Source organism: Cavia porcellus, unplaced genomic scaffold (genome assembly GCF_034190915.1).
Source record: "Cavia porcellus strain 051 isolate PalLab524CR breed Dunkin Hartley unplaced genomic scaffold, mCavPor4.1 scaffold_26, whole genome shotgun sequence".
Classification (NCBI taxonomy): Eukaryota; Metazoa; Chordata; class Mammalia; order Rodentia; family Caviidae; genus Cavia; species Cavia porcellus.
In genome coordinates this window covers 27,506,300-27,522,037 of record NW_026947509.1, presented here as the reverse complement: position 1 = coordinate 27,522,037, position 15,738 = coordinate 27,506,300, and the positions used below count along the sequence as shown (strand labels likewise).

The window sequence follows — 15,738 nt, the reverse complement described above, 5'->3', positions numbered from 1 at the left end:
TAAGAGAAATAAACATCTATTTGATATTTGGGCAGTTTTTTAAAAAGCAAGTGAAAGTACAGTTACGTGCAAGAACTCCATGAAAGTATAGTCTGTACTATGGCATTGAATTTGTCTAGAAGCAGTCCTCCCTTTCAGTAGCTACAGTTTCATATTCTGAGGTAGTAGGACTGCAATAACTTAATTTTATAAGGTTTGATTTCTTTTTCTTTTTTTTTCTTCTGAGGCAGGGTTTTTGCTTTGTAATTTAGGCTGGGTTTGAACTCACTACCTAGCCTAGACTGGCCTCAAATTCTCAGCAATCCTGCCTCAGCCTCCGGAATGCTGGGATTACAGGCCTGCCCTATCATGCTGGTGTAATTTTTTACTACTAAATACTATAATTAGAGGAGAGAGTAGGTGTGGCGAGAGTTATGGGACAGTAACTATGACAATGAGGCTGACCACCAGCTGCTCTTTGGGGACCATATGCCTAAAAGTAGAGAACATTTATAGAGTCTGAAGATTATTAGAACAGATAGAGATCTGTTGGGATTCTTCATTTGTCTGTGTTTCTTAGCAGTATAGGGGCTTCTGTTGTGATAAGGTCAATATGCGCCTTATCTCCAAAAGATTTGTACATTTCAATCTACCCTATTCTTCTTTGAAATAGCTGTGCTACTACTTTATGTGCTTAAGCATTTTCTAGAGAATCGCTTTGGTAATATATATATATATATATACACACACACACACACACACATATATATATATATATATATATATATATATATAATTACTACAATATCTTGAGATAATGAGTTTCTTAAAAGAGCAAGTAAGGTGACCATATGTTTCATTGTTCAAAACAGTGCACCAAAGGGACGCTATTCCAGGACAACAGGGTGTATGTTGACAGTCACAGGCAAATGGAGACGTAAAATGTGTACCTGTATGGTTATCAGGTGCATTCACATGTTCTCACTACTCCCTCAGAAAAGAAACTGAACTAGACATATTCTGAATTCCAAACATGTACAATTGATAATTCTAAGGAGTAATTTCATACTGTTTTCATACAACTCATTTGGGTTGTCAGATAACATTGTGAGACTTGGCAATCCTGGAGCATTGGTTTCCAATATCCCCTACAGAGATACTAGAATCCGTGGCTGCTCAAGTTCTTTTTTATTTATTTATTGGTACCAGTGATTGAACTCATGACCTAGCATTTGCCAAACAGGCACTGACATGCTGAGCAAAATCCTAGCCCTCAAGTCTTTTTTATAAAGTGATGTTCATTTCATCAGCATGTATGAGTGGTGGTGACCTTTTAGACACAAGTGCCCAAATTGCAACCAAAACCCACTTACTTAATCACAAAGTGACGCTGCAGTTAAACCTGAGTACTGAGGTTTTAGTTTAGAAAAACATTGTGTATTAACATCTTTTTTCTTAAAAACAAATAACAAATGTCACATAGGTTTGCCACCCTGGCATAAATCATCCTACAAATTTTAATCATCCTTAGATTACTTGTGATACTTACTAAAATATAAGTGGTATATGACATAGAGGACCTTTCAATAGTATGTATAAAGTTTTTTTGTTAAATCTAAAAACTATTCTTTTAAAAATCTGATTTAAATAATACTATAATTTAGAATCAAGAACACATCACCTTCCAGTTTATTTTTATATTGAACTGCTTATAAAAGAATTCTGGATCTTTAGAGTTGAAAAGGATGTGATTATCGGACTCGTCCCCCTGCTGTTTTCCAGATGAAAAGCTGGGGCAAGAAGGTGGGGCATGACTGACTTTAACCAAGGGCAGAGTTGGAACTGGACCCCTGGGGCACTGACTCTGGGTTTCTGCACCTTAGGTGGCTGCTTCTGTCCTTATTTCCCACAAGTGCCTGTCTTTCCTAAACCGCTGTTTTGAAGTGTTGCTAAGCTGCTCTTCTAGCACCAGAAGCTCTTGGGTGATGATTTGAGACAGTGTTTCCCTGCACTGCCAGTGGTCAGCTTTCTGCAAGGAATGGTGCCAAATGTGGTTTCTGTGATGCACAGGCCACGTCAGCTTCTAGAGAGCAGTGCAGCCGTGTCCAAAGTGGAGGTATGTGTTCCTTGGAGGGGTGTGAATGGCCAGCTGTTTCTCATCAGTTCTTTGAGCCTGGCCTTGTAGTCTAAGACCTGACATTGTTTCCCAGCTTCCTCATGTTCATTAACTAACTTACCTGGTTTTTGTAAAAAACATCCAGCATGCTTAGAAAGAGAATAAAAGGATTCACTTACTGCTACACTGTAGTGAAGAGGAAATGCAGCTAGTGGAGCAAAAGAACGTTTGACTGCTAAGAACTGTGCAAGTTCACCCCTAACAGTCAGGGGATTTTAGGCGTGTTAGACAAGTTTAGTGAATGATAGGCATCATATTCTGCTTGCTTTGGTTAATCAGTGCATTTTCACTTTCTTATTGCTGGGACAAAATACCCAACACCCTTAATTTAAAGGAGAGAGTGCTAGGCATGTTGGCGCACACCTATAAACCCAGCGATCTTCTGAAACTGAGGCAGGAGGATTACTGCAAGTTGGAGGCCATTCTGACCACAAAATTAGTTTAAGGCCAGCCTGAATTGCATACTGTCAAAATGACAAAAGAAACAACAAAAACAACAACAACAACACACACACACACACACACACACAAACAAACACCAAAAAAAAAAAAAAAAAAGCGAGAAAGAGAGGCTTATTTTGGCTCATGGTTTTAGTCTTATTGTTGGCTGGCTCCAAGACAAAAACAGCTTGGTGGGCTGGCATGGTGAAAGAAAGCTGTTCACCATATGGTAGCCAGGAAGCAGAGGGAGAAGGGAGGAGCCAGGGACAAGAATACACGCTTCCAAGATTTAGCTATTATAAATTGTGCTGCTGTGGGCATGGGTATGCATCTGTCTCTGTGGTGTGATACTTACCATGATGGATGTGACCATTAAGGCAAATAGGTATTAATAAAAGAATGAAAACACCCTTCCTGGTTGTGCCTCCAGTTCTCCACCCCTTCCAATTAGGCCCCACCTCTGAACATGAGAATTTCAAGGAATATTTTAGATTTAAACCGTAACAGACAATACAGAGGTTTAGCTTTTGATTCTCCTAAAAGAGGTAAGATTTTTATTGCCAGCAGCAGTTTTACTCATCTTCCTTCACTCTGGACAGTTAGACTATGCTTTTGTCTAGAGAATCACAAGCTGATTTTCCAGCAAAAGAGTAAGAGTGTGTTTTTTAAAAAAAAAAAAAAAAAGTGTAAATGGCCAGATCTGGCCCCTGGGGCTGGTCTGTCATTTCAGACTTTGTGTTTATTTGTTAAGAGCAGTTTTGGGTTCACAGAAAAATTGCATTGAAAGTATAGATTTCTCATTCATCTTCTGTTCCTCACCACAGTAGATGTTTATTATGTTCCCAAAACCCTGCAGATTTAAGAACTGAAGTTTCCAACTTTAAAAAATAGCATGTCACAGAGTTATTGCTAAGTGAGACTATATCTATAGGAGCTAGATTTATAGTAGATAGCACTACTGTCTAGTACAGTCAGTAGTAGAAATTGTTTCTAGCCAGCTGGAAATATTTTTAGTATTGGGAGACTACAAAGAATTCCATTCACATGGGAAGAAGAGCCCCCGTGGTCCATGGTTCTGTACACTGCGTGTTCTCCTGTGGGTTCCAGGAGAGTGCTCTGGCAGGAGTGGAGACTGGGCAGGTATTGACAACCAGCTCCCAGACTGCCAGTGGCCTTGTGTGTTTCTGGTCTGTCTTGCATATTCTTGTCCCTTTAATATTACAAACACACAAAGCAAAGTTTCTTTACATTACATCTTAGTTTATGTAAAACAAATTCAGTGCACTTGCTTTTCCTTTTATTTTTTTTCTCCTTGTCAAAATTGGGCTGTAGCAAATGATGCTGAGTGAGCAACCTCCCATTTCTACAGCAAGTGCCCAGTTGTTTGGTGCTTCTGAAGTAGTTGATTACTTTGAGACCAAAGTTAATCCCCCGCCCACAATACTGAGAATGCTGTCAGTTTTCTGTTAAGTTCTTTTAAGGTTTCCTAAATTTAGTGATAAGCTTAGCTTTCTAGTCTTAAATCTTAATCATCTTAAACTTGCTTTTTTCTTTTAAAAAAACAGAAAAAAGGATAGAAATGATACAGAATTTCAAAAAACAAAGTTAACACTAGTTAATATATTGCATATTATCTTAGATGTAGTTCAGTTTACAAGATCTGGCACAAAAATGATCAAACAATGACAGCACAAACTGTTCTTTTTGATGAACTAACAGAGATTGGTAGTATAGTTATCTATCTTGCATACAACACATATATACATTTCCATCTCACTCCAAAAAGAATGGCAGCCATCAAGAAATCTACCAATAACAAATGTTGGCAGAGCTGTGAGGAAAAAGGAACACTTCTCCACTGGTGATAGGAGTGTAGACTGGAGCAACCACTGAAAATCAGTGGAGATTCCTCAGAAAACTAGGATTGGAGGTCACATTCAATCCTGCTATTGCCCTTCTGGATTTCCCAGAAAAATTGAAAATGTCATGCCACAGCAATATATGTGCTTCCATGTTTATAGCAGCACAATTTGTAATAGCTAAATCTTGGAACTTTTCTAGTAATAATTTCCTTCTGTTTTTACATTTTTATCACCCAGCCATATACCTTGAGGCACTATGATTAGCCTTGCCCATTTTTTAAAAAATTATCTGTTTAGACATCGATTTCTTGTAACAAGTAGAAGAGAAACATAAAGCTGTCTCTCTGTCTGAAAGTATTAAGTCATACACAGTGGCTCACACCAGTAGCTCAGCACTTGGGAGGCTGAGGCAGGAGATAACTTGAGCTTAAGAGTTGAAGACTACTACAGGTAGTTACATGGCAAGTCCCAAAATAAGTTACATATGTGTCAAAAATATAAATGAAAATTGCATAGCAAAGTACATAAGAGCTTTAAGTGTATTTTGACTTTATGTACATTTTCAAATTTCCAGCCTTACTTGACAGAAAGACTGGTTTTAATGACCAAAGTGATATCATATTCCTTGTCTTAGAAGAACCTAATAGTTCAGTATTTGGTAAATGTTGTGAAATGACCAAAAGCTTTAGATTGTTATTTGGTGAGTTTGTTTGTTTGTAGGTTATTTGCATTTCATCTGTTTTAACTTTGGAAATATCCTAAAAGTAGAAGTCTTCATTTATATTTCTTTTGCATTAACTATTCCATAAGTAAAAGTTTGTGAAATTAAAATAAAAAGGCTCCTGTTTATGGTTTCCAAAATGTGTATGCCTCCTGTTAATGTTAGTGATGTGTAAACTAACTTTATAAAGTGGCATTCTGCTGTGGTCAGTCTTTGCCCCTGTGTTGCGAGGTCTGTCGCCTGTCCCTGGTAGCTCAGAGGCAGCCATTTGAGCCTCATCATGTGGGGAAGGTTGCACTGGCTTGTGCAGAAGTCAGGGCAGGAGATACACTGGACAGAATGATGTACCACCTTGTCATTTTGCCTCTGTTGCTCAGTTTGCTTTCTCTAGGGATTTTAGCTTTCTGGCTTTCTACTTCCTTATTTAATAGCTGTATGTGGCTGAGCTCACCCAGATGGGTTGAACAGGGCGTCTTTGTGAAACTGCGTTGTAAGTATGCAATAAAAGTTCGCCATGTCAGAAATAGGCCCCCAGACTCTTAATTGTTGGTGCTGGAAAATATGCACTCAGATAACAAGCAAGAGGACTTGACAGGGCAGAACTTTACTTCTGCAGAAGGGTGCATGGAGCTGTGGGCGCTTGCAGAGCAAAGGAGGGTGGATTCTTTTATCCCTAATGCAGGAGAACTGATTTCTTCCTCAGTGACTGGGTGGAAGGTGCACAATCTGCCCCAGTTTGCTAACTCAGTGCAAGAGGAACCAAAAGGGTTTACTAAGGAGGAGGCTGCGAAACACAGGGGGGATGTAGAGAACATAAAGTCCTTGGCTCTTGATAAGCTATCTTTGGTTTATAGCTGTATTTCCATGGTTTGAACTGAACAGGCAACTTTGTGACCAGTGTGGTCAGGAGGGACCTCTCAAGGTGAGCAAGATCCCAAGATAGAGACAATCCTGCTTGATAGAAAAGACAGAGTTTACCGTTTTCCACAGTTGTAGTGAGTTATGAAGCTTCATATAAGCTACAGAAAAGTCCTTGATTTTGATTTATCTTGACATTAAAATATGTGTGAAAAAAAAATGAGAGGTCCTGGAGACCAGCAGGTACAAAGGGAACTGAGTGGGAATTTACTGAAATAATTCTTTTTCTTCAAGGCAGGAGATGAATGCAGTGTCCTGTGCATGCCAGGTTGGTCCTGTGCATGCCAGGCTCTACCACTGAGCCACATGCACAGCTTTTTTTGTTTTGAGACAATGTCTCACAAACTTTTCCAGGCTGATTTCCAAGTTATGATTTTTCAGCCTCAGCTTCCGGAACAGCTGGGATTACAGGTGTGTGCCACTGCACCTATATGTGTTACAACCCTGCATTATTTATTGATTATATATCTGGCATTTGTGTCCTCACTTCCACTATTTTTGACATATCCTTTGCTATACTATGTTTTACTGTTAACGTATTTTCCTTTAAATTGATTTTCAGACTTAATAACATATTTGAGAAGGAAAATTGAGCTGGGCATGGTGGTATGTATCTGTAAGCCTTGCGGTATGGGAGGCTGATGCAGGTTGAGCGTAAGTTCAAGGCCAGTCTGGGCAACTTAGCAAGATCTGGCTCAGAAGAAGGAAGAAGAAGCAGTGGGGAAGGCTGTAGCTTAGAACTCCTTGGGTTCAATCCCTGATACTGGCAGAAAAGGGAAAATTGTCATAAATAATAGATAACTATATTAATAAATACAATAAAGAACAAGCCACTTTTAGAAGAGTCTAACTGAGAGCCTGATACTTATTAAAACAATGAATAGCTTATAAATAGAGATCTTTCCTTTGGTGCAACAAGGATTAAAAAAGACACACCTTTCCCCGCCTTTTCATCCTTCAGTGTCATCTATTACTTGGGCCAGGGGTGAAGAGGTTACTGTGAGTTTGGGGTTGGGCAGGAACTGGAAGGGCACAGCCTGGGCCAAGCATTCCTGACCAAGTTTCTGTTATAAGGAAATATCCAAGGTGCCATACCTAAAATTACTGGCTAGCAATGGTACCCATCCAGGTCAATGAGGGGCAAATTAGAAAAACTAAGAAATACAAAGACAAACCAGACTGTCTCCATGTACCTTTCTTGGTATCTTCCCTACCCAAGTAGCTATCTCCTCCACACATGCAGCAGAGGTGAAACACGTATGTACAACTGCCTCAGACCAGGCCAGATACTGCCTGACACTTGCTGAGGCCGTGCCTCATGGTACTTGTCATTGTTGCTAGCAGTGATGCTGCCCAGAACATAGGACTGTTGGCACAGGGATGGGACAGTCCAGGGAGGATTGCATGAGGGCTGTCTCCTCCCTGCAAGCTGAATGTCGGTCACTTGCTCATTAACAAGGTCTTAGAAGGACTGAGGCATTAACATGGATGCTGGCCCAGAGCATCCAGGAAATGTTACTGGGGCTCCACAGTTCACCTGTGTTTGTGTAATCTTTTTAAACTCTTTATTTGGATGTAATTTAAGACTTACAGAAGTTGTAAAAATGATACAATGGGTCCTGTGTACCCTGTGATTTTTTTTATATTGTTTTAACATCTAAATAAGGTGGTAATTCTTTGATGTGTTTTTGTTTTATTTTAGGGTTTTCTTCGCTGTTAATCTGTGAAGAATGGGGGAGATAGAAGGAACATACAGGGTCCTGCAGACAGCAGGGACACGCTTGGGCGCCCAGACCCCCATAGGCGTGAGCACCCTTGAACCAGGGCAAATGCTGTCACCTAAAATGCAGGAGAAACACATGCATGTCAGAGTGAAGCTTCTGGACAATACAGTGGAAATATTTGACATTGAGGTAAGAAGCACAGCCTTTTTCTTCTAAATGTCAGATATAATATATAATTTGTCCAGTTGACCAAGAGCAGCTTTGATGAACACACAGTAAAATCCTGGATACAGTGAATCTGAGTTGTTCTTTTGATTTGTTAAAGCTGGTGTTCTTGCCAGGTTGCCAGCACACAGCTATAATCCTAACACTTTGGGAAGCTGAGGCAGAAAGATCATTGAGTTCAAGTCTAGACTGGAAACCTAGAAGTTTAGCAAGACTGTCTAAAAAGGTTTGGGGGTGTAACTTAATGAAAATTGCTTTAGTTCAATCACTAGAATGAGGTGGGGTATAAAATTCTGATGGGACTTGATCTTCCCAAGCATTTCTTTTGAGAGGCTGGCTAAGATAACTGCTGAAGGGTGCAGTACAGCCAGGTTGCTTTCACTAGAATCTTGCTTGACCACCTGATTTCTTGGCCACCTGGATTGGGGGGGGGGACATTGCTGGCCTCAGTGTGTCAGTGTCTTTGTCTGAAACATGGGTCCAGTCTGCCTTGTCAGGGTGACTGGTGTGACCTTGAGCACATACCGTGTAGAGAACCTGGTATACAGGAGGTGGTGTAGGTATGAGTGTGGAACTTATTTTGCCAGGGCAGCAATAAATATTCATTTTGAATAATTCCTAATAGTAGATCGTACTGGTAATGTTGACAAAAATGACTGAAATATAGTAAAAATATGTGTATATATGAATATATAACACTGCTTACTTTTGAGACTCATGATATATTAGAAAACTTTTGTCTGTTTTAATGGTTTTAGGACAGATAATCTTTTTTAAAATTACTAACTCAGTTTTTTTTTAAAAGAGTAAAACAACAGAACAAAGCAGATCAGAACAGAACAATATAAACAACACAAGAGTTCAAAACAAGACAACAGGAAATTAACAGTGGCAACCATAATGTCTCTTGTTTTCTTCAAAATAGTTGTCCATATCTTCTCACACAATAAATTCAAACAAAGCAATATAATATAAATCCAATCAAACGAAAGGATGAAAACATTATAAGCCTTCAGAAGCAGACAGTAAAAAATCAATAATAGTACCATAATGTCTCTTGTTCTCTTCAAAATAACTGTCCATACCCTTACATATATTGAAATCAAATAATAGAAAACAGACTAGAACTGATCAAAACAATGAATACAAGCATTATAGGACTTCAAAACAAGATGATTGGAAATCAGCAGTGGCTACCATAATGTCACATTTTCTTCAGACTAGCTATTCATATCACACATGATAAAATTGATTTTTATAAACTCCAGGAAAAATTCTAGGCATGTATAATCTTATACATGTATATCTATCCTTTCTGTATTAGAAGAAAAAAACGAAAAAAAAAAACAAGAAAAAACTAAAGAGACAAATAATAATAATAGAAAACCCAAACAATTAACAATGTAGGCTTTCAAAACAAGGTGGTAGACACATAACAAAGGTGATTATTTTGCATAGTTATCTTCAAAAGAGTTGCTCAGATTACCAGATATAGACATCCAAAGTTGATCTAATCCTATGAATATTACCTGTCTTGTTTCAAGAACTAACAGAGTTAGTAGTACAATCATCTTAGCTATCTTAAGTGTATATATACAAATTTGTATCTTTTTTTCTTTTCCCTTCCTTCTTTTCTCTTTTTCCCTGAGTTATTTTTCCCCTTTGTGTAGTTTCTTACCCTTTCATAATATTTATTGAAGATTTTGTATCTTATTTACTCTTTCAGTTTCTTACACCAAGGAGACAACACGGTATTTATACATGAGAGTTTGATTTATTTCATTTTTGAGTCTGGTCTCAAATCACAACCATGTATCTATAAAAGCCTCAATGTGGCCCTTCTTTATAGCTGAGTAGTACTCCATTGTATAAAAGTATCACATCTTTTTATCCATTCCTTGGGTTCATGGGCAGATTTGGCTATTACAAATTGTGCTGCTATAAACATGGGTGCATATATATCACTATAGTATGATGTTTTCAATACTTATGGTTATATGCCCAGAAGCGGGATAGATGGATCAAATCGGACCTCTAATCCCAGCTTTTTGAGTAACCTCCAGACTGATTTCCACAGTGATTGTACCAGTCTACACTTCCACCAACAGTGCAAAAGAGTTCAATTTTACCATAGCCTCTCCAGCATTTGTTATTGGTGGTTTTCTTGATCTTGGTCACTCTTTCTGAAATGAGATGAAATCTCAGTGTTGTTTTAATTTGCATTTCTCTAATGACCAATGATGCTGAATATTTTTTCATGTATTTATTTGTCATTTGTATTTCTTCAGCTGAGAAGTGTATATTCATCTCAGATACCCATTTTTGGATTGGGTCTTTGAGTTTCGGGGATCTGATTTTTTTATATCTTCTAGCAAGAAGTCTTTTGTGTGACAGACAGTTAACCAAGATTTTTTTTCCCCAATTCATGCATTTTCTTTTCACTCTTTCGGTGATTTTTTTTGTTTTGTTTTTGGTCTTTTTGAGACAGGGTCTCTCTCTGCAGTTCAGGCTCGCCTTGAGCTCACTTTGTAGTGTAGGCTGGTCTCACACTTGCAACAATCCTCCTTCCTTAGCCTCCCGAGTGCTGGGATTACAGGCATGAGCCACCACGCCCGGCTGGTGATTTCTTTTGACATGCAAAAACTTTTTAATAAAATAAGATCCCAGTTGCTAATTCTGGGAAGTATTTCCTGTACAGTTTGACTTTTGTTCATGAATTCTCTGCCTACCCCTATGTCTTCAAGATTTTTATCTACTTTGTTTTCCAGCAGATGTAGTGTTTGTTTTAATATTTAGTTCTTTTTTTTTAAATTTTATTTAAGGAGGAAAAAAAAGCAGAGAAAGGGTACAAGTTATACAGATTTACAGAAAAAAAAATAAACGGTAGGAAATCACTAGTTAATGGATTACATATTGTCATCTTAGAAATAATTGTTCAAGTCACAAAATTAAAGCTTGTAAAGTGGACATTCCAACAATGATACTGCAAACAGTTCTGTTCAATGATCCAATAAAACTCTGTGATATCATTTTCTATCTTATACACTTAAATATACATGCAGTTATATAGTTTAGAGCACTTTCTTTTCCTCTCTTTTGTACAATGACTATTACACATTTTGGGTTTCATTGCTCCCACGGTTCTTATTACTTTTTTGGAAGAGAGTAAAACCAAATGTGACATAACAGAACAGAATCGGTCCACTCAAAAGGGTGGACATAATAGATAATGTAAAAATATAATACAAGGTGATCAGCAATGGTTACCATAATGCCTCCCGCTATCTCTAAAAGAATTGCCTGTATCATTAGTTATAATAAAATTGAACAAAACAGTAAAGAACAAAACCGACAAAACCAAAACATTGGAGACATTGTAGGTCTTCAAAAGTAGATAAAAGTCAACGAGAATGGGCGTCATAATGAATCTCATTATCTTCACAGCTGATGCCTAAACTTTCGAACCTGATACTATCCAGCAAAACAGAATAGGGGAACATCAGTCAAAAACAAGATGGTGAGAGTAATACAGGGCTTTAAATCGGGTTAATGGAAAGTCAAAGTGGGTTACTATAATATATCCTGCTATTTTTATTTATTTTTCCCTTAATTAAAAGGATAAAAATAAAAAAGTAAATAATGGAGTGGAGATTGAGATAAAAGAGGGCATAACCGCAAAACAGCACAGATCAAAACATAACCATTTAAGCAGAATAGTGTTTCACCACCAGATAATCCTGACATAAAAGTAGTTACCATATTGTCTCTTTCCTTGAAATCCTTGAGTACAACTTCGTATACTGTAGCATTAAATATATCAAAACAATGTAAAACCATTTAAGAGAATGACAGCATTATAGAGTATTTAGAATCGACTAACAGAAAATGAACAATGGTTTCTGTATAATCTCCTTGTTTTTAAAAGGTTTTTGCTTATACTATCGTACATAATACAATCCAATAAGATACAACCTATTTAGACCAATGGAGACAGAAGAACAAAAGCTTGATGAGACTTCAAAACAAGATGATACTAAATCAGTATTACCAATTAAGATGTCATTTTCTCCAAAATAGCTGTTCCTATCATCCAATCTTCTCTGCCTCGTTTCTGTTGAGCTCTTTTTCTGTCATTAGCTGTCAGTTTGTCTTCTTCATTTTGTTCTCTGCTCCATTCATTGTGGCCTCCCCGCCACTATTTCTGGATTCTTTGTATTTTTCTTTTTTTTTAGAATATCCTGCAATACTCTCTGTAGAGTTGAATTGGTGGTTGCAAATTCCCCCAGTTCCTCTTTATCCTGGAAGCACCTTGTTTTTCCATCAATTTCCAGGGACAGTTGTGCAGGATATCTCAATCTTGGCTGGAGATTATTATCTTTCAAAGCTTGAATTATTTCCCCCCACGCTCTTTGTGATTTGATGGTTTGTGCCGAGAAGTCTGCTGTAATTCTGATGGGTGTTCCCTTGTAAGTGGTCTGTTTCTTGTCTCTTGACAGCTTTTAATATTCTGTTCTTGTATTGAATTTCTGGAATTTTTATTATTATATGCCTGGGTGTTGCTCTGTTTGGGTTGTAGGTAGCTGGGGTCCTGTATGCCTCATACATCTGAGTATCTTTACCTTTTGCTAAATTAGGAAAATTCTCCTGGATTATTTCTGTGAGTAGCTTTTGTAGTTCATTTGTTTGTGTCCCTCCTTCTTCTTTTATGTTCTTTTTTTTTTTTGTCTTTTTCCTTTTTATCGGGACCAGGGATCGAACTCACAACTGCCTGCTTGCAAGGCAGACGCTTATGCTGCTGAGCTAAATCCCCAGCCCTTCTTTTATGTTCTTAATCCTTAAGTTATGGATCCTCTTATCATCTTCTTGTCTTTGTATTATTGCTGTTTGTTTCTTTGTTATTTTTAAGAAGTTTTTCATTTCATTCTCCCGTATTACAAATCTGCCCTCCAGTTCAGATAGTCTGTCCTTAGTTTCTTTCAAGCTGTTATGCCAGTTTTCGATAGACTTCTTAGTTTCTTGGTAGTCCCTTTGAACCTGCTTCACGTATTGTAAGCTTTCTCTGTTTTCTCCATCAAACAATTCTCCCCTCTTTTTCTGTTCTTCCATTCCACCATCTGTTTTTTCTTGGGTGGTGCTTAGCATTTCTCTAACTATTCTGCATACTTCTAGCTTCAGGTCGTTGATAACTTCATTCCTGAACTGATCTATGAGACTCTCTATATGGCGCTTTATGTCTATTGGTGCAGTGTCCGCTATTACCTGTTTCTCAGAATTGGGGGCCGAGGAGCCTTTCTTGTTGCTGCCTCTTCCCATATTCTCTGTTCCTTATATATGCAAGCTTATATAAGAGGCCCAGCTTCTCTCCCTGTCAGCCACAGCCTGATCGAATTGCGCCGGTTAGGTGTTCCGCCCACCGCAGCACACCAGGAAATTCCAGACCAGGCAGCCTACGCGGGGCCTGCCCCTCCCGGCCACCGTCAGGCTCTGGGATCTGGGTCGGGCCCAGATCCAGCCCACTGGGTCTGCCAGCAGCGCCACGCAGGCCAGGCACTTCTCACCAATCCTGCCTGAGAGGGGGATATGTGGCTGAAGTCACCACCGCGCCCTGCTCCCGCAAGTTTGCCCAGTCCCAGAATGTCCTCCTCTGGAGTCAAACTGTGGTAGAGTGTCAGTTTCTCTCACTCACCTCACCACAAGTCAGTGCACTCCTCCCTGCCCGTCCTGTTTTCGACTCCGTTCGCAGATTCCTGTTCTCAGAGCCTCCGCGCGTCTCCCTCCTTGCCGAGCCGATGTAGAGGCAGTCCCCGCATGGCGGGAAACCCAAATCGCAGCTTCCAGTGGCGCGGGCTCCAGCCTCCACACTTTTCTGTTCCTGTTTTAGCACCAGGACTGCATTCCAAGTTGGTTTGTCTCAGCCCAGTTCGTTCCTGAGTCAGCAGAGCATATCTCCACCTGCTTATGCCTCCTTACTCCGCACCCTTCCTGACTTCTGAGCGGAGCCTTTCAGAGAGCCTCCATAGTAGCTGTTATGTGTCCGCCATGTTCTTCCGGAAGGATCTAATATTTAGTTCTTTGATCCATTTTGACTTTAGTTTAGGTCATGGTGAAAGGCATGGGTCTAGTTTTAGTTTTTGGCATATGGAGAGCAAATTTTTCCATCACCACTTATTAAAGAGACTTTCTTCATTGAACATGTTTGGCCCCTTGTTGAAGATAAGGTGACTGAGTGTATTTGTAGTTGTAGCTGTTATTGTATCTTCTAATCTATTCCATTAATCTTCGTCTGTTTTTATTCCAGTACCATGCTGATTTTATCATAGTAGCTTTGTAGTATAACTTCAGGTCAGCAATTGTGATGCATCCTGCCTTGCCTTTGTTGTCCAGAATTGCTTTTGCTATTCTAGGTCTTTTCTGGTTCCAAATGAATTTTAGGAATGAATTCGCTCGATCTGTGAGGTATGTTAATTGGTGGAATTCCATTAAATCTATATAACAATTTTTGGAGAATGGCCATTTTCACAATGTTTGTTTTTCATATCCATGACTAAAGAATGTCTTTCCATTTTCTGAAGTCCTTTTGGATTTCTTTTTTCAGACATTTTCACTGAATAGGTCTTTTACTTCCTTTGTTAGATTTATTCCTAAGTATTTCATTTTTTTGGATGCTGTTGTGAAAGGTCTGGTTTCTCTTACTTCTTTCTCAGTGAGTTTGTTTGTGTTCTAGAATGCTATTGATTTTTGAGTGTTGACTTTGTATCCAGCTACATTACTGAATTTGATTATTATATCTAGAAGTCTTTCAATAGAGTTTTGGGGGTCTTCTATATAGAGTGTCATGTCAACTTCAAATAATGATACTTTAACTTCTTCCTTTCCTTTCTTTATTCCTTTTATTTCTCTCTCATCTAATGTCTCTGGCTAATGTTTCCAGTACTGTATTGAACAGGAGTGGTGGTAATGAACAGTCTTGTCTTGTTCCTGCTTTTAAAGTGAAAGTTTTTGACCATTTCATATGGTGCTGGCTGTTGGTTTGTCATAGATGGCTTTTATCAGATTGAGGTAAAGACCGTCTATTCCAGTTTCTTTAGAGTTATTATCCTGAATGAGTGTTGGACTTTATCAAAAGCTTTTTCTGCATCTATTGAGATGATCATGTGATTCTTATCTTTGGCTCTATTGATATATGTTACAATTTCTTGATTTGCATATGGTGAATTCTTTTATTTAAAAGTAGTAAAACAGAACAATAAAATGAAGCAAAACGGTAATAGGACAGTAGGAAATCCACAATGGTTACTATATTACATATTGTTATTCTCTAAATAGACCACTGGCCCCAGGTTGATCAAATAAATAACATACATACCAGGTTGCCTCCCTACTGCTGCAGCCTATGTCATGTCCGGTTGCTCATAAGTGGGAGGTGGGGTAGGAAGTAGAGGCAGCTTCCTTGCTGTTTCTCCCCAGCCATTAGGGCCTCCACTGGCACACAGGGAGGCTGGAATGGCTTCCCTGCTGCTTCTCCCCAGCAGCTAGCAGGTGTTCTGCTGGTGCATGATGGGTGGAGGCCACCACTAATTCATTTTCATATCTAATGCATAAATCCATTCTCTAAGATTTGCATTTGGAGTAAAGAAACATCTTGAAAAGCTTCTCCTACTCTTAATGTCACAGAAATAAGAGAATGATCTT

General features: G+C 38.8%; 1 protein-coding gene across 3 annotated transcripts in view; it reads left to right on the top strand.

Moving 5' to 3' along the window:
• Farp2 (FERM, ARH/RhoGEF and pleckstrin domain protein 2) overlaps positions 1-15,738 on the top strand; it is a 126,817-nt gene that overhangs the window by 10,124 nt on the left and 100,955 nt on the right. For all 3 annotated transcript variants that reach the window (XR_010043420.1, XM_063236963.1, XM_063236962.1), the window contains exon 2: positions 7,800-8,010. Coding sequence is in view for 2 of the 3 variants with exons in the window: in XM_063236963.1 (XP_063093033.1) it covers positions 7,828-8,010 (183 nt within the window). In the remaining variant the exon portion in view is untranslated. The remainder of the gene's footprint in view (positions 1-7,799; positions 8,011-15,738) is intronic.